The following is a 22,725-nucleotide window of genomic DNA, read 5'->3' on the forward strand; positions in this document are numbered from 1 at the left end:
ACACTGTGTTCCATTGTTTTGCCTGCTTCTTTACAAGAGACCTTTCCACTATTAGTATCACTATTAGTATTAGTTCCTGGCCGTGAATAATAATAATTATTATTAATTAGATTTATATACCGCCCTTGCCTGAGCATCAGAAGGAATTTTACAGTAAAAAAACAACAACCACAAAAATACATAAATGAAGCAATGACCCTCCAACACACAGCTTTAAAGAAGGCCACAGACTGCTTAGTTAGACCAAGGTCTGGGTGAAGAGGAATTGTTGTTGATATTATTATTATTATTATTATTATTATTATTATTATTATAATACTTGTATCCCGCCCATCTGACTGGGTTGCCACTCTGGGCAGCTTCCAACAGAATATAAAACGGCACACAATACATCTTTAGCCCTGTATGCCCCCATCACAGAGGAGCCAACTCCTAGTGGTCTATGGCCCCCCAATAAAATATTTGAATGGGACAGCCAACCCCCCCAAAAGTTGATGGGTATTGCCATTCAAATGGTGTGTGTGCACCACGTCATTTGAGCGATTAATAATGATGATGATGATGTCTTTATTCTTCAGGCTATACAGTATGGCTTAAGTTACACACATACACACACATATATGTATATAACGTGAGCATAGGACTGCACTGACACCCCAACTGATCTTGCTCCCCCTTTTCTGATACCAGGGGAGTCCCAAAGTCCAGCACAGAACTAAATGTGTCTCTCTGGCCTCAGCTTTGCAGCATTTCTCCTCTTTCTTCAGCCCATCTAGTTGCTTCTTAGTCAGCTAATTGCAACCCACCTCACCCCTCCAAAGTGAAGCAGAGCACTAAAAGGTAAAGGACCCCTGGACAGTTAAGTCCAGTCAAAGGCCACTATGGGGTTGTGGCACTCATCTCGCTTTCAGGCCAAGGGAGCCGGTGTTTGGCCACAGACAGTTTTCTGGGTCATGTGGCTGGCATGACTAAACCGCTTCTGGCGCAATGGAACACCGTGATGGAAACCAGAGCGCACGGAAACACCATTTACCTTACTGCCACAGTGGAACCTATTTATCTACTTGCACTGGTGTGCTTTCAAATTGCTAGGTTGGCAGGAGCGGGTACAGCTATGCGAATAGTCTACAGTCATACCTTGGGTTGAATGTGTTTCAGGTTGAGCGCTTTCGGGTTGCGCTCCACAGCAACCCGGAAGTAATGGAGCGCATTACTTCTGGGTTTCGACGCTCGCACATGCGCACTCAAAATGACATCACGCGCATGCGTGGAAGCAGCAAAACGCGGCCCGTACACGCGCCGTCGCGCCTTACGTTCTATTCAGGATGCGAACGGGGCTCCGGAAAGGATCCCGTTCGCATCCCGAGGTACCACTGTATATGAATTTTGAACTTCAGCAGTTCAAAAAATGGGGGACAGGCATCTCTTCCCTCTGCCCCAAATCGCATACATGGAATCCTAAACTGGGAGCCAGTATTTTGGCACTTTAAAGGGTCACCGTGCAAATCCGGCAGGATCACAACCTAGCAAATCACTAAGAGTTTCTTTTGACCTCTTCTTGTAGAAGTTGGAAGAGAACCCCGGGGGTCATCTAGCCCAACCCCCGGCAATGCACTAAGAAGCTCTTAGTGATTTGCTAGGCTGCAATCACACATGACAGATGGCCACCCAACTTCAAAATCGAGTGTTTATTTTTTAAAAATAAAATCTAACGCCACTCTTTCCAACCCCCATAGCCATTAGCGATTCTAAAAGCGCGCTGCCCTTAATAACATCCGGAATCCATCAGTTCTGAAGATCCCGCTCTCCAAGAGGCGGGATCTTCTTCCAACAGGAAGCACAACGCACCCAAAAGGGAAGAGATCGCGGGTCTTGGTCCAGCCCCTTTCGCCTTCCTCTCGCGCTGCGATGGATGTTTGCGATCGCAGCTGATTCACCGGGAGAGCGGCTCAAGATCCGCGGGGCTGCGCGTGCCCTCGCTTCCTCGGGAGCCAGCCGCCCGGAATCTCCGTTGTCCCGACGATGTGAAATCCCGGCTTGGCTCCCGTCGATTGCAGGTTAGGCGACCGTGTGAAGCCGCCAACACGCGAACGAGGCCGGCGGCGGCGGCACAATGTCCTAACCGGGATCGGGGGGTGGGGTGGGAATGATGCGGGAAAGAAGCAGCATTTCATGTTCAGACCGTGAAAGAAGAGACCGAAAGATCTTCTGCATCAAATGAAATGCCTCTTCCTAGCAGCTTATTTTGTGTTTGTGTGCGCTTGGCGGTGTTTGTTTATTGGCTAAGCGGGCGGGTAGCTCGGGAGACGATTTTTATTTATTTTAATTTTTTACAAGGCAAGGAAATGGGCTGGTGGCCCGCATATTGCACGTGCTGCTGCTTTGAACAGCTCCTAGGATCAGGCAGCGGGTCCCTTTATTGGCAGGGAGCCAAGCCGCACCACCATTGCCTGCAGGATACATGCTCTTTCATTACTCCCCACCCGTCGCCCTTGCAACTATTGCTTTGCTTAAGGTTTTGTAACAGTAGAAAGGGGGTTGGTGGTTCCCCCCACCCCAAAGTGTGCATGGACCCCCCCCCCTTTGAATGCTGTTTTGCCTGCAGCCCAGCAAAACCCGTTTGCAATTTTGCATCTGCAAGCAGCCCCTTGGGATCTCAGATTTAGGAGCCCAAATCTTGTAGCAGGGGATTGCTCAGCGCTGTGTCCCACTAGGTGCGCTTGGGCTTGGCCACATTCATATCTGGATAGCCTGAACCCATCTGTGCGCATTTGGGAACAAGCCCCGTTCAGATCAGCGGGGCCTCGTTCCCAAAGTGTGCACGGTTCGAGGCTGCAAGTTGGAAATAGTGCTGTGTTTTAGTAATGATGGACCTCCGGGTATAGGGCGGTATATAAATTCAATAAATAAAAATAAATAAATGATTGCAAGCACACTTCTGTGGAAATGAGCTCCGCGCAGGTCAGGGAACAAGTTGCTCAGTGGAGCTTGCCTAAGAGCATACCGAAAGGGTTGTCAAAACAAGGGATCAATCTGAGTTCTACACTACTCTAGTAGTAGTGCATACCTATGTGCGATTGCCGCTCATATTTAGCCCCCCTGAAAATGAGACTACGGTTATCTCAAGGTATAGTGTACTCAGTGCTTTTTTTTAGGGGGTGCTCAAATGTATGCAGTACAGCGGTACCTCGGGTTAAGAACTTAATTCGTTCCGGAGGTCCGTTCTTAACCTGAAACTGTTCTTAACCTGAAGCACCACTTTAGCTAATGGGGCCTGCCACTGCCACCGCACCACCGCTGTGCGATTTCTGTTCTCATCCTGAAGCAAAGTTCTTAACCCAAGGTACTATTTCTGGGTTAGCGGAGTCTGTAACCTGAAGCGTCTGTAGCATGAAGCTTCTGTAACCCAAGGTACATCTTTTTAGTGGGGGTTGTTAAAAAGTGTGGCACTTACTGTAGCAACTTCGCGGTGAGTGCTGGCACCTATTTTTCGGGGGGGGGGAGCAATGAGTGTGCTTCAGCAGAAAATAAAACCATCCAAAAAGCAAGCAGTTGAGACAGATACATGGGAAGACAGAAATGGGGGGAGGGCCTTAAGTACATCACAAGCTAGAATTACCATGTTTTCTGTGCATGAGCAAAGTGCTAGTGCAAACTACCTGATAGTTCTCACTTTGATGCTTTCCTAGCGCAAGTAGGAGAAACAGCCCAGAAAGCTGCTGTTAAGCTTGACAACTTGTTTATGTCTGAACCTGGGACTGTGGTTTGTATTGCTCGGTCCCAGCTCCTGCCAACCTAGCAGTTCAAAAGCACGTCAAAATGCAAGTAGATAAATAGGTACCGCTCCAGCAGGAAGGTAAACGGCGTTTCCGTGCACTGCTCTGGTTCGCCAGAAGTGGCTTAGTCATGCTGGCCACATGACCCGAAAGCTGTACGCCAGCTCCCTCAGCCAATAAAGTGAGATGAGCGCCACAAAACCAGAGTTGGCCACGGCTGGACCTAATGGTCAGGGGTCCCTTTACCTTTACCAAGGCAGCTTAGATGACTAGCCTTCAAATCTTGTTTGTTGTTGGCTGACGAATCCTGGCTTATTATGCAGCAGCAAACCGCAGACCCAGGTTCGGATGTGAGGGGAAGTCATGGTTAACTGTTTCCCCCTACTCATGTTGGGGGAAGAGCTACTAGGAGCGGTTAGTTAGCGTCGGCATTTGAAATTCACCAGGCCCATTTTGCCTCTGCCTATTGGCCACTTGCAACCAAGTAAAGATGCCCGGGCGCCAAGATGGCGCCAGATATCTCCACCATCTGGAGGTGCAGGCCTGGGGATCCTTGGATTTTGCCTGTTTTCACACACTAGCAACACATCCTGTAGAAGTCTATGTCATGTTTTACCTGCGCAATCAGAACAGGAACCAAAAAGTCGTATTGAAACGACTTTCGAGCCATCTGGCCCCAAAATAACAACTAGACATTACATTTTGGTGACTGTAACCCTGGTTTAAGAAGCCATTTGGCACCTAGCTTATATATCTGAGTTTCTAACACTGGTTAGCATGCACCAGCCCGTTGCCCGTGAAGAATAATCCACAATAAGCCGGCAACCCTGGTTTAACATGACCTATGAATGTTGCCAATTATTTTTTCACTTGGGATTGCATTATAGCTAGAAGTGTGATCCTCAACATAGTTGGCTGTAACTGTATATTTCCAGTGCAGCCTTATAATACCTACTTAGAAATAACTCCCACTGAGATCTGTGGGACTGACTCCTGGTAAATGTGTAAAATTGCAGCCTTAGCTGCACAATGTGTGGGACTTACATATAAGCAGGTGACCAGGGAACGGGGAAAATGAAGACATTTTTAAAAATACAAAAATTAGACTGATGTAGTATCCGTAAGGTCAGCTGAATGCCAAGATGGAGGTTGTGAGTTGAAATAGCCCCTCCCAGGTGCTACAGATTTCAGGTTTCTGAAATTCCTAGGATTCCGAATGAAGAAGCAGTGGCTCTGAGAAGTTTAAGTCCAGCTTGCAACTCAGTTCAGTCCCAAACCTTAAACAATTATGGGAGTTAATAAGTCAGTGATGGGAGCATCACATATAGGGCTTTCAGAAGTTCCATCTTTATTGAGCTGTTGTTCGTCTGGCTTCCACAGCATGCCTTTGCTTCATATTAGATCTAGCAGCAGAGCCTTCCATCTAACATTCACAGAAACCAAAGGTTGCTTGCGTTCTCACTGAGACACAAGGGATTGTGGTTAATTGTGGTACCCAGTAGCTCCCTCAAAAGGTACCTCCACACTGGTTCCAGGAGACCCTCTCTGGTCCACAAAGTGCCTGGTTCATCTTCTGATGACTCGGTGTCTAGGACCAGCTCAAGGCTAGGCTTAACAGAGTATTGCTTAGCATATATCCTTGATGTGGCCAAGTACTGCTCTGACGATACAAATGAAACAGTTGGCTCCTTCCGCTGCTCTTCTCCCAGGTGACATTTGTTCACTTAGGCACTTTTCCTATTGGTTTTTTCCCCCCTGTCCAAGTGTATCTGTTTCCATATGCCTATTGCTTCTTTTTGAATTGCCTTGTGTCTTCAACGATGAGCCTTTGAAGTTTCAATTCCCGCATCAGAATTGGATTGTTCTGCTTTTATTGGATTGGAACTGTTACGTTTGCCTAAAAGCACAGATCAATGATGGCACAAAGGGTTCATGTATATAGGAATGGAGAAGGAATCCATTTTACACAGAGTTTGGTGGCTCTCCAACCTTACTGTTTGTCACATCACAAAACCTCTTGTATTGAGTGCCTGCTTATGTCCGAGCTGGGGGGGGAAACAAAACATTGTCAAACATTCAGAGACATTGATATGTGATTTAAGACCCATAGCAAATTCTCCACTAACTTGTCAAAATCTACCTGACTTTACTAACCCTTCAATTTTAATTTTGTATTTTGCGAGGTTTGACCATGACTGACTGACTTCCCTCCTTCCTCACTTTTTTTTAAAAAATAAAGGTTTTATCACACCTGTAAACTACCTGGAAGAATTATGGGGGTCCGGCTACTTCACTTCTCTTCTGTTGTGATCCTGCTGTTGCTCCTTGTGGCAGGTGCGTTAACTGCTTTGCTGCCAAATATTAAGGAAGACAAAATGCTCAATTTGCGGAGGGAAAGAAAATCACAGAGCCAGATCGCCTCGGATTCCTTTACTCTCATTATGCAGACGTACAATCGAACCGACCTTCTGCTGAAGCTTTTGAATCATTACCAAGCTATCCCTCATTTGCACAAAGTGATTGTTGTGTGGAATAACATTGGAGAGAAAGCCCCTGAGGAAATTTGGAACTCCCTGGGACCGCACCCCGTCCCAGTTATCTTCAAGACACAGACAGTAAATCGCATGAGGAACAGGCTTCAGGTTTTTCCCGAGCTGGAAACAAAAGGTAATTATTGGTGTGTTTCTCTTCTCCCCCACCCCAGAGACTATTACTGCTTTACACCATCATTCTCACTTGGGGGGGGGTGTTTTATAGCTAAGTGCTATTTCTCACCATGCATCTTCATCACTTGGTGGCTACAGCATCAAGCGATAACTTCCGTGGGTGAATGCACAATCACGGATCAGATTCTGCAAACAGAATTTCCATACATCACCTAAAACTACGGATGTCGCAGATCTACAAAATGACTCGTCTAACTGTATTAACTTGTCCAGCTTGTCACATTATGAAGTAAGCTGGGACACGGTTGGTCTAAACCATCAAGCCTCTTGGGTTTGCCAACCATAAGGGTGGCAGTTCGAATCCTCCTTTTTGACACAGGGCTAGGTGCCAGAACCTCTGTGGTTATGTTGCACTAAAACAAATGCTGCCATCAGCATGAGTGGAACAACCTCCCTTTTCTTTCCCCATGTGCTGTTCTGGAGATTCTCCCTATCCCCCGAAGTTTTTTTGAGGTGGGCATGGGAAAGTGGGGAGGTAAACCCCATTGTGCTAATGGCAGGGGAACAACTTGGTGGAATCCAGCTCCTAGTTTCTAGGGCATTTCCCTTGTGCCTAAGACCCTGCAGCTGTAGCGTTCTAGGTACCAAGTAGGATTGAAGGCCTCTTGAAGAAGACTCCAGTGAGATTGCCCCCTTATTGCTAGTGTTTGAAGAAGCGTTCAATCCGCTGATGTCCTCGGTGGAGAGACCAGGCAACTTGTTCTGGATTTTGGAATCTGCCTCGGAAAGAAAAAAAAGCAAGCAACCCTATTTCCTGGATTTTTTGCTGAGCCAAATTCCAGTTCAAGCCATGGAGTGTTTTTCCACCTTTGCCTAAAATGCAGGTGCTGTTGTTCTTTTCTTCAACAGAGCAGCTTGCACATTCAGTTGTGCGTCAGCAATGGATGAGAACTCAAGCGCTGTACGGGCACTTGTGAACCAGCCCTGGAAGGTCAACATTCCTAAACCTAAGAGCTCTTACGCTGTTGTTGTTTTATGTGACAGAGAGACACCATCAATTCTTCCTCCTCCGTAGCACCCTCACAGTTCCTGCACTGACCTATTCTGACTCCCTCTCCCCAGCTCCAGTCTTCTGCTTTTCACTCACTCCTTAACAGCGGTTGCTAACATGCTTCTTCTAACACAGCGTTTCACAAACTTGGGTCTCCAGTTGTTCTTGGACTACAGTTCCCATCATCCCTGACCACTGGTCTTGCTAGCTAGGGATGATGGGAGTTGTCCCAAGGATGTATGCATATAGAACTGCCCCCCTATTGTATAATAGCATGCAAGGGGCAGTTTCACCATCTCCTGCTCACCTTTGGGAAGCACCAGCAAACTCCACATCTCATTTTGGGCACCCTGGGATTTTTCCCTTTTTGTTCACGTGATTCAAACCAAGTCTGCAAGATCCTGAGCCTTGAAAACGTTCCCTAGATTGTGGTTCATCTCTCACCCCGAAAAGCAAGCAAAGTTTTCTGTCCCCCCCCCCCAGCAAGCGTAATCACAGTGAATATTGTTCTTATTTGTCATACGCCTTTTGCTTAGTAATGCCTTTCTAAATGTGTGTTCTCATCAAAATGCATTTTCCCTCTGTTCAGCTGTTTTGATGATGGATGATGATACGCTAGTTAGCGCCCATGACCTAGTTTTCGCTTTCTCCATTTGGCAGGTAATGTCTGCATTTTGCTTTGCATGCTTTGTTTTTAATTGTACTGAATTATTATAATGCTTTTTGGTATTTCTCTAAGGGTGCGCAGTTACCTAGGAGTAAGCACCAAGGAATGTAGAAAGACATAGTTTGGAAAGAAAAAGATTTGTGTTTTCACATGTTCCTAAAAGCAGTGATCCCCAGAGACTGTTAACTTCATTTGTCTACCACTTTATATTTCAAAGAAAAAAATCACAAAAAGTAGTTTACAACTTACATTAAAACATCAAATAAAACAATGTTAGAATAAAACATTACAGGAGAAAGTCAACTATAAAGTATACATTCAAAGCAGGAATAATTAGCAGGAAACTAAAATACTGTCTTTAAAGATTTCGAAATAGAGCATTACAAAGAAGGTGAACTACAGAATGCACATTTAATGCAGCAAAGTTAACAAAAAATATCTTCAAAAGAAAATGTTACTAAAGGAAGTCAAATATGCACATTTAAAAGAGCATAATTATCAAGAGACTAAAAATTTTACTTTAAGTGAATGGATTGCAAATCTGTCAAATGCTTACCAACTGACCACTGCCTCCAGCAAGGCCTCTATTACATCAAATGCAAGCCATTACTGTAGTGATAAAAATGATATAGGGCACCTGCAGACATCCTTTTTATTGAGCACTTATCATGCTTTGTGTCCATGATGCTATTGGAGAGGTCACACATGATCCTGCTTTCACTGCTTGCACCTACAATTGGAGTTTCAGGGTGGTCACACTGACTTTATTTCCAGTCAGTGCACATCCAGTAACTTGCTTCTGAGATTCCTGACACTTGATATAGTTTCATTTGTTCAAGTGTATTTTTGCAGGGGCGACACTAGGCTTCATTTCACCCGAGCCAAAGACTCAGTTTGGCACCTCCCCATGCACATTTGTGTATACACACACACACACACACACAGAGAGAGAGAGAGAGAGAGAGAGAGAGAGAGAGAGAGAGAGAGAGAGAGAGAGAGAGAGAGACTGGGAGCTTCAATGGCTTCCTTCTAGAGGTTTCACCTGGGACAAAAAACCCGGCTAGCCGTTCCCCCCCCCTTTGGCCACGGCTCTGAATTTTGCCTGTTTTTGTTCCTCTATATCCCCTCTGGAGAATGGGAAAACATCTCAGAACAAACTGAAGCAGAAAACTTCCACCACTAATGTACTACTATTGTGTCAAGAACACCAGCCAGGAGGAGCCCTAAATGTTCTTCAGTATCTGCCCATTTTATGGGCTTCTGAATTGTTCCCACTAGGAAGTCTAATCAGATGCCGTTGTGTTAGCCTCATTGCGAGAAGTGAGGCTACAGGGAACCAGGCAGAGGGCCTTCGTGGTAGTGGCGCCCGCCCTGTGGAATGCCCTCCCATCAGATGTCAAAGAGATAAACAACTACCTGACATTCAGAAGACATCTTAAGGCAGCCCTGTTCAGGGAAGTTTTTAATATGTAATGCTTTACTGTTTTTAACACTTGATTGGGAGCCGCCCAGAGTGGCTGGGGAAACTCAGCCAGATGGGCGGGGTATAAATAATAAATTATATTATTATTATTAACATTTCCCTTTGATTCAGCGCACGAAAGCGTGCAGTTTATTGTCACTTCTTCCACTTAGTCTCTTCCCAATTGATTATAGAATCCTCTGTGATCATTCGGAACGAGGCTCCGAATGAACCGTCATATAATAATATTTTCTTTTTCTTTCCAGCAATTCCCAGATCAGATAGTGGGTTTTGTTCCTCGAAAGCACTTGCCCAGCTCTTCGGGGATATACAGTTACGGAAGCTTTGAACTGCAGAGTCCTGGCAATGGCAACGGAGACCAGTATTCCATGATTCTCGTAGGAGCAGCCTTCTTCAGCAGTGAATACCTCGAACTCTTTCAAAAACAGCCTGAAGCTGTGCACGCCATGATAGACGAGACTCAGAACTGTGATGATATTGCCATGAATTTCTTAGTGGCCAAACATACTGGGAAGCCCCCGGGCATGTTTGTGAAGCCAGTCGACATCAGGAATTTGGAGAAAGAGAGTAACAGCGGCTATTCTGGAATGTGGCATCGGGCAGAGCACTTACTCCAGAGGTCCTACTGCCTCAATAAATTGGTTAGTATCTATGGCAACATGCCCTTGAAATACTCCAACATCATGATTTCTCAGTTTGGCTTTCCAAACTATGCTAATCACAAGAGCAAAATGTAAGGACACAATGCAAGGAAATGCTTGACGTGCTTCCCAGCGATTCAAACGGTAAGCTAAACAGAGAAGGGCGTACCTTATTCGGAGCTTGTCTGCAAAAGCTCTTGGAGGATGTGAGGTCTGGTAGAGCATCCCTTCTCTCTGCTCAGCATGCAAAAACCTTCAGTTGGAATAGAAACAGCAAATAGTCTTGTGGCTCCTTAACAACTCACCAATTTATTGCGGCCTAAGCTTTTGTGGACCGCTGTCCACCTCATCTGTCCTATCAAGTGCTGTCCTGAGTTACAGGTATATATATATATATATCTTCAGTTGGCTTTGTCATTTATCCCTCGCTCAGTAGCCAGTCGCCAAACTACCCGCATGAAGATACGAGTATGCCAGAAGTACAGGTGTGTTTGCGTGATCAGTGTCGCTAATACATCTCCTCTAGCAGAAGTTGAAAGTCCGCAGGAAAATGTATTACTTGCCAACCTCACCACATAGATATGTGTCAGCATTTGTGACCTGAAAGAAGGAACCAATTTTCATAAAGTTTTCCCGGCAGTCCTTATTCATCAGGGGCTAGCAGGCCAGTGGCTATTTGCAAGCCTCTGTGTGACGCTTCATTAGCAGACCATACTTCAGTGTTGCTTGTAAGAATATAAGAAGTGTCCTCTTGCATCAGGCCAGAGGCCCATCTAGTCCAGCACCCTGTTCTCACAGTGTCTCTCCAGATGCCTATAGGAAATCCACAAGCAGGACAGGAGCACAACAACACCCTTATGCTCCCAAGCAACTGGTATCCATAGACATACCACTTCTGATGCTGGAGTCAGAACATAGCCATTACAACTACTGGTCATTGATAGACAAATTCATTGAAGATTGGGCTAACCCCCTTTTGAACCCTTCCAAATTGGCCGCTATAACTACATCTTGTGGAAGTGATTTCCATATTTTTAACCACCTGTTGTGCAAGGAAGTCCTTCCATTTGCCTGTCTTGAACAGTAGTGTAGCGGCAAATTCAGAAGTCCTTCCATGATAGTTGCAGCCAATCGTGAACAAGGTTCTATAATTATACTGTCATCTTATTATGATACAATAAAGAACGATTAGGGATGCAGTACAACGATCTGTGCAGATCTCTCCGTGCTGCCCTTCAGCTAGGCCTATTAGGTTCTGTGCACATACATGGGCAAATGATTTGCCGTGCTGCAATATCTTATTTTGGAGGGACTTGGTTTGTGTTTTTCATGAAGTTCCATTGTACATATCGGAACATGAGCACCATAACCTTGAAACTGAAGCACCTTTTGTTTTCAGTGTTCCTAAATGCTTAGCTTTGGAGCATACAGAACAATTTGGTGTTCTCGCACACCTTCTCAAGAGTAGGGCTAGGCATATATTGTCCAAAACCAGTTTGAGGTCCATATCACGGTATCGGTTTCATAATTTTTGACCTGGCATTATATCACGAATCATGGTGTGTGTGTGTGTGTGCACGCTATGCAAAATGTAGGAAAAACCACGAAGCCAGCCTCTGCCTCTGCATAGCTCCATCCTTATTTCGGACATGATGATGATGGCATTAAGATACATCAGTAGATCATGATGTTTAGCCAGTGATATATCATGATGTTGAAAACCAGATATCGCCCAGCCCTACTTAAGAGAGACCCTAGTAGCCAATCCTCAGTGGATGACTCTCGTCATCTCTGTGCTGATTGGAGCCAATCAAAGGATGAGAAGACTTCTTCTCAGTGGCTAAAAAGCAGCGCTTTCGTGCTGATTGGGCACCTCTAGGATGCTGGAGACATGACACCCTATTGGGGCCCAATAGGGCTTTGACCCCAGACCACTACACTTCTGGTCCTGTACCCAACATTCCTCTTCATTGAATGGCCCTGAAGTTCTAGTATTTTTCACACGCAAACTCACTTTTCTAAACTAAAATACATTTCTCCTCCAAAATAAAAGAAATAAATAGTAGGTCCAACTATTCAAAGCCAATCCGCACATTTCTTCGCTTGTGAGGTCTTTCTCCTCTGCTCCCTTGAATGTATTTGCTTTAGCAACACCTGTTTGCATTTTGAGATCACTTTGCTGTACTTCTCAAGCCAAGGGCTGCAGGGAATTGTTTGCTGAGTTTTCAGATCCTGGCATAACTAGAGGAACATCTCCAGGCTCGTACAACTTGTGCTTTGCTTGCTGTACTTGAGTCTGAAATGTTCCCGTGTCTCCCAGCGCAAGGGAGAGATGAGGACCAAAATGCAGTTTCAAGCTTGGCTCTCTTCCAAAAATCCTGTGAAGGCCAGCTAGGTGGGAATCTTTGCAGGGAAATCGGAGAGCAAGACGGGGAGAAGTCAGCACAACAGAGAGACGTAACGAAAGCAGGAGGGGAAGTATTTCTGGGTCACTGTCTTCTCCTCTTCTGTCACCTTGTGTTCAGTTACATACACGCCCTATGTGCACAGCCATGGGTGGTGGTTTATTTTCTTTGTTAACAGCACCAACACTCCGCAAACATACGAGCTACATTTTTAACCTCCACGATGTTTAAACACACATTTACTGTTCAGAACAGATGTGCTGCACTTAAAAAAGGGGGGGACATCCAGTTGTACACATGAAGATCTCTCAACTTGATCAGCGGGGTCAAGTGTGCATAAGCCTGTTGAATTGCAGCCCACATCCACAGTGTATATCAGCTACAATGGTGGGCCTCCTGCAACTTGCAAAAATCTAAACCTTGCCTACATGCACCGCAAGACCCGCTGCAAAAACAGCAACTTGCATTGAGCATCTGATAGGTTACACCCAACCTGTAGATCAATTGCATTTCTTTGTGCAGTGCCACAAGTGTGTATTCAGTGCCACGCAGATGTCTGAAATTAGCCGATTGCTTCCGTCAGGAATTTAAAAAAAACAAAAAAACTTGCCAGGCTCTGGAATTAGAGCTGTGCTGCCCTGTATATTAAGGTGCCATATTTTCTACTTCCATTCATTCAAATAAGCTTACTTTTAGGTCAGAGTGTTGCGTTTTTGTTTCTGTACTCCGTTCAAAAAATGAGCCAGTAATGTACTGCGATGTTGAAAATATTTCTATTAGCGAACACAGTGGCAGCTAGTTGCAGATGTGGCTGTCTAGTTTGATTGTATTTGATGAAAACTCTCTTTTTCTCTTCCCCATCCCTCAAGTTTTCTGTGTTTTGCTCTTTTATATTCACATGCTGTTGGGTTGTGTGTGTTTTGTTTTGTTTCGTTTGTTCTTTATTTTCTAACCCGAAGAAAGGTAAATAAAGATGTGTAATGATGATAGTGTCATGTGGTTATTGGGCAAAAGAAACTTGGACGGAAAGCAGGCTGACTGCACTTGTTTACCCAAGAAGCCTACTGAATTAAAGGGGCTTAAGGTAAAGGTAAAGGGACCCCTGACCATTAGGTCCAGTTGTGACTGACTTTGGGGTTGCGGCACTCATCTCGCTCTATAGGCCGAGGGAGCCGGCGTTTGTCCACAGACAGCTTCCAGGTCATGTGGCCAGCATGACTAAGCCACTTCTGGCAAACCAGAGCAGCTCACGGAAACGCTGTTTACCTTCCCGCTGGAGCGGTACCTATTTATCTACTTGCACTTTGACTTGCTTTCGAACTGCTAGGTTGGCAGGAGCAGGGACCGAGCAATGGGAGCTCACCCTGCCACGGGGATTCGAACCGCCAACCTTCTGATTGGCAAGTCCTAGGCTCTGTGGTTTAACCCACAGCACCACCCGGGTCCCTTACAAAGGGGGCTTACTCCCAAGTAAATGTGGCGTAGGGTTGCAGCTGTGCAACCTGATCGGAAATAATGGAGGTAGAATGATTTCCCGTGGCCCACTACTTAAACAGCTGTCGCTATTTTTGACCCGCCAGAAAACAAGTTCCTGGGTCTTCATCCGATATCACGACTCCTTTGCTGGTTTTTTTCCATTTGACCAGCAGATGTCGCGCTTAGGAGTTTTTCTACTAAATGTCACCGGCACTATAGAGGGCTTAGCTGAAGAAGTGTGACAAGATATACGCATAGTTGTAGGATTATGCTGCAAATGCTATGCGTTGGTGAGTGTGCACTGATGTACACACGTAAAACAAATTCACACAAGCGTCTTCCACAAGGGCAGACACCAATGCCACTCAGCGAATGCAGCTTTCTCCCAATTGAAGTGCAGAGTGTTTGAGGACAAGGAAACCAAAATGCTTGCTTACAAAGCTATTATACTACCAACCTTACTGTATGCTTGTGAAACATGTACCACTTATAAACACCATCTCCAATTCCTCGAAAGATTCCATCAACGGTGTCTCCGAAAAATTTTACACGTCACTTGGGAAGACAGGCGAACTAACACCACTGTACCCTGGCAAAGATCACCAGTGTCAAAGCAATGATTCTTCAACATCAACTTCGTTGGACTGGTCATGATGCCTGATTATTGTCTGCCAAAGCAACTACTCTCTTCCTAACTTAAAAATGGAAAGCATAATGCTGGTGGTCAACAACAGAGGTTTAAAGACTCCCTCAAGACTCTCAATCTTAAAGACTCTCTCAGTCTTAAAAAATGTAGTATAAACACCTATAATTGGGAAACACTGGCCTGCAAATGTTCCAGTTGGAGAACAGCCTTTACCAAAGACGTTGTAGACTTTGAAGATGCTAAAGCTCAGGATAATAGGGAGAAACATGCTAAGAGGAAGGCACGTTTGGCAAACCGTCATAGTGATCAACTCCCGCTCAAAAACCTAGGTCCTCACTGTGGAAGGACATGTGGATCTAGAACTGGCCTCCACAGTCACTTACGGACTCACTGTTAAGACTATGCTCATGGTAGACAATCTTACTAGGCTACGAGTGATTGCCAAAGAAGAAGAAGAAGAGATAGATAGATAGCTATAGATAGATAGATGATAGTCAGACAGACAGAAATATAGGAAACATAAAGGATCATTATCCAAAGTCTAGCATAATCAAGAGACTATATAGTTCCAAACACTATTTTAACCTATATATTTCACAGTAGACTGTTTCCTTTAACAGATAGGTTACAAATGGAATATTGTTGCCAGTTCATATAGACAGCAGATCAATCAGAAACATTTGCTGCTGCCTTGATCAAGTGCTGAATAAACAACATGTATGATAAATTCCCACATAAATGAAATTTGAGGGGAACCATGTTTGAGAAAGAGGGGACGTCTAGTAGAGATGAGTGGGAAAACAACATCGAAAGACTGCAAGAAACAGATAAACAAGCAATGCAAAGACTTTCCTAACAGTAATCCACAACTGGCTGGACCAGGGTTTCCCAAATTTGGGTCTCCCACTGTTTTTGGACTACAACTCCCATCATCCCTAGCAGGACCAGTGGCCAGGGATGATGGGAATTGTAGTCCAAAATCAGCTGGCAACCCAAGTTTGGGACACCCTGAGCTGGATTTTCACTGGCGTAGCCTGAAGTGTTGGGAAAGTCATTTAGGTACTTCTGCCTGGTGTAGACTTGATATGGTGGGAGGTTTTTTTCACCTGAGCCAGATTCACAGGCCAATCAGATCCAATGGAAGCCCGGTACTTGTGAACAATAGGCTGTCCTTAACTTGGGGGTGGGGTTATAAGGAACAGGTTGGTTCCTTCTAGTTTCTAACTGTCATTGTGGTCCCAAGAGTCCGGGAGCCCAAAGAGTAAGGTGAGGTCCTGGTCATTTTATAATGGCAATTCCCTATTTTTTATGTTTGCACAAACTCTCACCTGGTCACAACACCCAAGGTCTCAGTGCCTTCCTATAGCACTGGTTGGGGATCTTTCTCAGCTTTGGCGTTGTATCAATAACACTTCTGGCTGTTATTTATTTTCAGGAAAATATTAATGTGTCTGGGAAGGCTATGCAGGATGAAAAAGGGGGCATTCATAAGATTGTATCATTTATTATTATATACCCAGGATAGCTAGCGTATCCTAGGTTTTATTTTCTCAGTAACTTTAGAACTACTTCCTTATCCAGTTTTTAATAGGTTAGTCACATTTGCAACCTCCCACCATAGCACTGCTTTGGACAACTTCACCTGCAGATGTCACTTATCCCCACGCTATGGAAAGTGTCTCTTATTGACATTTATTTGCACATCAAGCTGCTGAGTGCTGAGACAGGACGGGCTTTTTGGGTCGGCTAGAAATCCTCTATTTTTAACACTTTAACCACTGCAACTATATACCAAAAAGTGAATTAACTATGGAACCTCCCATATATAAACATATGGAGCAGATGAGGCCAAGGTTATGACTGTAGGTTGTAACTAACAATTGAAAACTGGAAGTGCCAAGTATATATATATATAGCGGTTTACATGGAGGATTTGCATATACAGTACAAACTCCAGTGTTTGTGAACACGTCTCTGCAAGATGGTCTAATTCTTTATGTGAAAAAACTCCTTACACTACCCAATGGCCAGAACCCAAAGCACATTTTCACATACCTGAGACTAAAGAACACCAATACCATTATTATTATTATTATTATTATTATTATTATTATTATTATCATCATCATCATCATCATCATGTGTTAGCTGCTCTGCAGCACTTGTTTTCATGTTCATAAGAGTTATAGGACTCTATCAGACATTCTCTTTGCACTTGCTATGTCTTTCATGCTTCTATCAAAGCTACAACCCGTCTTCTAATGAGAAAACAGATGCATCAGCAAGGCTGGCATTCTTGGGCAGCTGCGGAGAGTCCACTCCAAATGCCTGCCCTGGGCTCCCCCTTTTCATTATTTCCTAGACAGTGGCGGGGAAAGGGGAGCGGAGGAAGCCCTTTCACATTTGCTCATCAGTCTCTTTATAACCACCACTGTGATGTGAAGCAACGAGTTCTATAGTCTCAAGGTGGACGATCCCAGTTTTGTTCCCACCATTTAAGGACACACTAGCTGTAAGAGTGCCATCCGCTCAGGTTATTATCATGGGTTACTGAAGATATGCCTTCGGCAAATTCTGAGTTATGTGCAAAGTCCAGACCGTCTGAAATGGTTCAAGCTTCTCTTCATGTAAACACATTTTATAGGAGCTGATCCTTTCGCACTACACTTGTTTTTGACAGTAGCTTCTTGCATCTTAGCACTTCCTGCTATGCTTTACATATATTGGGTAATGTTCTGCAGCTTTAATAGGATTGTAAAAGGTGTCACATGAAATTGTAATGGCACAGAACAGAGGGGTATCATCGTCCGTTACAGCCTACAGGTAGATCCAACAGGGAATTGCCTTTTTGTTGTAAGTTATGTCGGCTGAGTAGCTTTCCTTGATCTTTAATTCTGAATGTGAACACAGAAATAGGTGGTTTATTTTTTGTGATCCTGAGGGTGTGTATGCGTTGGTAATGAAGCTCATGTACACAGGAAACTACTGTTACTTCAGTATGGGTTAAATCTGATTAACAAGATTCTTATGAGGCCAAGACTGTAATCCTAAACAGAATTATGTGGGAGTAAGGCCCACGGAATGCAGGAATCGACTTCTGAAGAAACATGCAGAATTGCCTTGTACAGTCTCAAATTTACACATTAAAGAAATGGTCATGGCTATTTGCTTACATTGGCAAAAAGCCCACTGATCAAAGTGAAACCTGTGTCTACGTAAATCACGCCTAGAATATGGTTTTGCTGTAACTGAGATGGAAAGTCCCTGTTAAAAATGTCACCTTGGCCACAGACTCACCCAGTCCCCTTAAACCAGCCCCTATTTGTCAGTCTCAATGGCCTACTTCATAAGGTATTACAGTAGGAGCTCTGGATTGCCTGAAATGTGCTATATAAATGCCAAACATGCCTTGACAGGGGTTGAGAAACCCAGTCTTTCATCTTCCCACCATTAATCTAGGGCAATTGTTTTATGTATTTATTTTGTGTTTTGAATGAGACTTGCTTCTAAGTGAACATTCGCAAGCTCATGACCCCCTTTCCTTTACCCTTTGCAGCCACAAGCCTGTGCGCGTTTTCCTGGAAGCTGCTGCTGCTGTTTCTTCTTCTTCTTCTTCGGCAATCCTTCGTAGCTGAGTAAGATTGTCTTTCATGAACATGGTCTTAACAGTAGTCTGTAAGTGACTGTGGAGGCCAATTATTCCTTCCATACGTCCTTCCACAGTGGGGACATTGGTTTCCAGATGGGAGTTGATCCCGGTGAGGGTCTGCCAAACATGCCTTCCTCTTAGCACATTTCTCCCTTTCGTCCTGAGTTCGAGCACCTTCAAAGTCCACGATGCCTTTGATAAAGGCTGTTCTCCAATTGGAGCGCTTGCAGGCCAGTGTTTCCCAACTGTCAGTGATTATACTACATTTTTTTACGTTTGCCTTGAGAGAGTATTTAAACCTCTTTTGTCACCCATCGGCATTATGCTTTCCATTTTTAAGTTCGGAATAGAGTAGTTGCTTTGGAAGACAGTAATCAGGCATCCGCACAACATGACCAGTCCAACAAAGTCAAAGTTGGTCTCAAATGTAGAATAAATGTTGATAATTGCACAATGTAAACATGCATGCATAAGTATATAAACCACATGTCTGTAATAGTACAGGAGAGCAATCCAAAAGCCATCTTGGCTCTTCTAAAGACTCTAAATATTTCCTCTGCTTTGCCTGAGAACACTAGGCAGGTAGCAATCAGGGGAAGTTCCTGAAGGGATTCCTCTGCTATATCTATGAACCTCCTTTGTACTGTCATGGTTTACCCAGATGCTCTGCATTGAGGGATGTCTGACGGGCATCCTAGTTCTTATGAAACACTGTTTTTTGTATAAACTGTGTCTGGAACCATGTAAAACTTGCTAAATCCTCAGGAATATCACCCCTTGGCCTGCCTGAGCCACAGTAACCCCACCTTATGCGTGATGCAATTTCTGACCGTTTGTAGAGGGGATGTCTTCCTTCTCCACGCCAAAATGCAAACCCTTAAAAGAGATGTTTCTTCTGGGCTCTGCTCTGGGTCTCTCTTACCTCCTTGCTAGGAGGGGAGGGAACTCCGTTGCAACAAAAAAAGGAAGAGCTGCCTTGCTTTCGCTGCCTCCTGCCTCCTCCATCCATCTCTGACAGATCCTGGACTTGGGGGACTCAGCCCTTTGGGGAGATGGGCAGCAAAAGCCAACAACCCCTATTTTTCTATATCAATATTGAAGAAGCATTGCTTCGCCCCGGGGATGGATCTCTGCTGCCTGGAAGGTAATACAACTGAGCTTCAGGCTTGATTGGGATGGTTATGGGGGGACGGCATTCCCCCCCCCCCATTTTTTTATTTGTTTTCACAACATTATGAACAAACACATAAAACAAACAAACAAAAATCATAGCCTTATTAAAAATTACACTTATTAACATTGTTAAGTGACTTCCTTGCTTCCCCTTGGTTGAATTTCATTGCATATTCATTTAACGGTTTTCCAAAGCACAGTTCTTAAAAAAAATTAACTTAAACATTAACATCCTTAGATCTTCACATTTTGAAATTAAACATATTAATTCACCACTTAAATAAAATCCTAGGCCAATTAAGTATCTGCAAGCTGTTTTCAGTTAATTTAACTTAACATGTTTAACTAAGTAATCATTAAATTGAGGGGGGACGGCATCAGTTGCACTGAACGGCGGGGACCGACTCCGGAGTGAAGGTTGCGCCCGATCCTCACAACGAAAACAACACACTGAACGAGGCGACCTCTGACAAAACTCGCGTAGGCCCGGTGCCGCGGCCCGCCGGCTTTTGGAGGGGTTTTCGGTCTAAAGTGGAAGGAAGGAGCGGCCTCCCAGACCGCCTCCCCCCCTTGGCAAGGCCCGAGGCTCGGAAGCGGCCAGGCGGGAAGAGCCCTGAGGTAAAAGCGCGCGCGTGTAACAAAGCCCTGGTAACGCGGTTGCTACCGCCGGCGCCGGCTGCTTGGTAACGGCGCGCTGCCCCTTTAAGCCGCCGGAGGGCGGGACGGCGGCGAAGGAACCCCTTCCACGCCACCCCGCGCCCTCCTCCCTTCCCCTCAGGCCGGCTCCGTGCTCCTTTCCACCGCCACTCGCGGCTTGCTGCTGCTGGGGGTGGGGGTGGCTGCCGTCGCCGCCGGAGCAGCGCCTCGCCGGCCGGTTGCCTCCTTGAGGCGCGCGCGCGCACCTCCCATCCCATGCGGGCGGCGGCGGCCGCACAAGTCCAGAGCCAGCCAGGCGGCGGCGGCGACGGCGGCTGCCCGTTCCCTCAGCATGCCGCGCCGCTGCTGCTGGCGCCTCTGAGTCCGGCCGAGCGGCTGTCCGGCCGCCGCCGCTGCCGCCCAAGACGACGACGACGACGGAGAAGCCGCCGCCGTTCCGGGAGGCACTCATGAGCTCGGAGGCGCCTTCCCGCGCAGCCACGCAGCTCCGCGCCCTCTTTCGCATGGAGCCGGCTCCGCCCGCCTCGTCCGAGCAGCTGCTGGGAGCCTCGGAGTTCCTCAAAGGTGAGGCGGCGGCGGAGGAGGAGGAGGGGTCTCCCCTCCCCGAGTAGGGGTCGCCCTTCCGTCATATAAAGGAAGGGGGCGCGACGCAACAACTGCCCCCCCCGGCTGTCCCGGGAGCGCCTGGCCCGGGGCGGGGGTGAGAACCGCCTCTTTCCCCGGGGCGAAGTTCGGCGCGCGCCCCGCAGCGAACGCGAAACTCCCCTCAGTCCCTGCGGGAGAAGCTGTTTCGAGGGGAGCACTTGCAATCCCCCAAATCGCGAGGCGGGCGGCAAGGGTCCCCCCATCGGCGGGAGGGGAAGGAGAGTTATGGAGGAGGCGGATACGTCGCCGCCCAGCTGCGAGATCTTGGTGGCAGGTAATGCTTGCTCCGGAGTGAAACCCGATCAAATGCGTAGGGTTCTTTCTTTCTTTTTTCTTATTTTTTTACGGAGGGACAAGCGACTCTCCCTGCCCGCTTTGAACTAACACCCAAGTTCCAACGGGACGTATAACTTGAAGATCTTACTTCATGGTCTCCCTTTTTCTTTTTTCTTGCAGACAGACTATATTTTGCTACTTTACGAACCCGACCCAGAAGCACAGTAAACACGCACTATTTCTGTACGGATGAGGAGCTTGTTTATGAAAAGTAAGTTCGTATCTCTTCCGCTGTTGTTTTTTTTAAAATTCCTCCTTCGCCTTTCTGCTCACTTTCGCTTTCAGCGTTGTTGGCCCCCCCCCCCCCCCCCGTCGCCAAGTGATTGGGAAAAGCTTGGGGGAAGAGGGGAGAACAAACTTAAGTGAAATACTTCTGTATAAGTTAGCGGTATATGTGGCCAATTGGTTGTTTTTATCAAACCAGTCCTTGAGACTTAATTGCGTTTTAGTTGAATTTTAAACAGAAAATGGGCGCCCCCTTACCCCACCTCCGGTTTCCTGCTTTTTTATAAAATGGATTCTACTGTGGCCATAGGTCTCTGTGTAAAGTATTATTCTCAAATCAAATTCACATCTTAAAGAAGAAGCCGGTTGTAACTGTCTGCAAATGTTGGGTTAGAAGTATTTTCTCTACAATTCGATGAAAAAGCAAAACATTGTAGATGCACTACTGATCTACAGATCTGCTAAGTGCATGATAGTGGTTAGCAATGAATATATATTGAGTTTGCAGCATTAAATGTGCTGTAAGATGGGTCATTCAGTTTTATGGTAAGTGAACCTCAGTTCACTGAACTTTGGAGCATGGTTGTTAAAATCATTACTTCATCAAGCTGCTCTTGTGACTGTTTTTGTACACTGTGATTAATTCTGCCTGCTGATTGATACTTTCTGGGATGAAACAAGCACTTCAGGAGTTCAGAGAATAACAAGAAGAGCTTTTAAGATAGTATCTTTCTTTTTACACTGCCAACTTTGGTTGCAGCACTGCCTTCCCCCTCCCAGCAATTTCTGTCTCTGATGTAATTTAGCCATGGAGTTTGGGCACTGAAAATTTACAGATAATTCTACTATAACAGTAGCTTCAATCTACTTCAGTAGTCAGTAGCAGCGTAATAAAATGGAAATGAAATAAGCAAGGGAAGGCTCAAAACCTTCGTAATTTCTTTAAGTGGTATTCATTGCCTAAGTACTTTTGCACTCTTCAGAGTACAGTCTGTAAGAAGTGATACTGCTTTGCTTTCAGTGAGATTTAGGCTGCAATCCTGACACAACATGCCTGGAAGTTAACCCCCTTGAATTCAGTAGGACTTGCCTCTGAGAAGACACAGGATTGCACTGTTATGACTAACTTCTGATAGATTGTGTCCTAGGCATCCTTACACAAATGTTTATTAGTGAAAGACAGATTAGACTTAACATTGGAAGGACCTATATTTAGCAGTGCAGTCAAG

General features: G+C 45.5%; 3 protein-coding genes across 11 annotated transcripts in view; 2 read left to right on the top strand and 1 right to left on the bottom strand.

Moving 5' to 3' along the window:
- Positions 1-2,224, bottom strand: part of SLC30A7 (solute carrier family 30 member 7) — a 35,582-nt gene extending 33,358 nt beyond the window's left edge. The window contains exon 1 of the mRNA XM_083620504.1: positions 1,849-2,224. The gene's annotated coding sequence lies outside the window, so the exon portion shown is untranslated. The remainder of the gene's footprint in view (positions 1-1,848) is intronic.
- EXTL2 (exostosin like glycosyltransferase 2) lies at positions 1,857-13,673 on the top strand. 2 transcript variants are annotated; one of them, XM_083620514.1, is made up of 4 exons: positions 1,857-2,095; positions 6,016-6,443; positions 8,083-8,153; positions 9,889-13,673. In XM_083620514.1, the coding sequence occupies exons 2-4, from the start codon at positions 6,050-6,052 to the stop codon at positions 10,378-10,380; spliced, it is 957 nt and encodes a 318-aa protein (XP_083476640.1). In that variant the 5' UTR covers positions 1,857-2,095; positions 6,016-6,049; the 3' UTR covers positions 10,381-13,673. The 2 variants fall into 2 exon arrangements, with proteins under 2 accessions (XP_083476640.1, XP_083476641.1); XM_083620515.1 differs by having other exon boundaries at positions 1,901-4,890; positions 5,857-6,443.
- Positions 13,674-18,413: 4,740 nt separating this feature from the next.
- CDC14A (cell division cycle 14A) overlaps positions 18,414-22,725 on the top strand; it is a 99,640-nt gene continuing 95,328 nt past the window's right edge. For 6 of the 8 annotated variants that reach the window (XM_083620448.1, XM_083620453.1, XM_083620450.1 and 3 more), the window contains exons 1-2: positions 18,414-20,854; positions 21,392-21,482. In XM_083620448.1, the coding sequence (XP_083476574.1) occupies positions 20,740-20,854; positions 21,392-21,482 (206 nt within the window). In that variant the 5' untranslated portion in view covers positions 18,414-20,739. Of the gene's footprint in view, positions 20,855-20,922; positions 21,210-21,391; positions 21,483-22,725 lie in introns of those variants that run through there. The other 2 variants (XM_083620451.1, XM_083620455.1) reach the window with 2 other exon arrangements.

Source organism: Podarcis filfolensis (assembly GCF_964270895.1).
Source record: "Podarcis filfolensis genome assembly, chromosome: 6".
Lineage (NCBI taxonomy): Eukaryota > Metazoa > Chordata > Lepidosauria > Squamata > Lacertidae > Podarcis > Podarcis filfolensis.

Coding starts and splice junctions, on each gene's coding strand:
- EXTL2 (XM_083620514.1), top strand. CDS start 6,050: ATGGGGGTCCGGCTACTTCACTTCTCTTCTGTTGTGATCCTGCTGTTG. Junction 6,444..8,082: donor TCCCGAGCTGGAAACAAAAG/GTAATTATTGGT, acceptor CCCTCTGTTCAG/CTGTTTTGATGATGGATGAT. Junction 8,154..9,888: donor TCGCTTTCTCCATTTGGCAG/GTAATGTCTGCA, acceptor TTTTCTTTCCAG/CAATTCCCAGATCAGATAGT.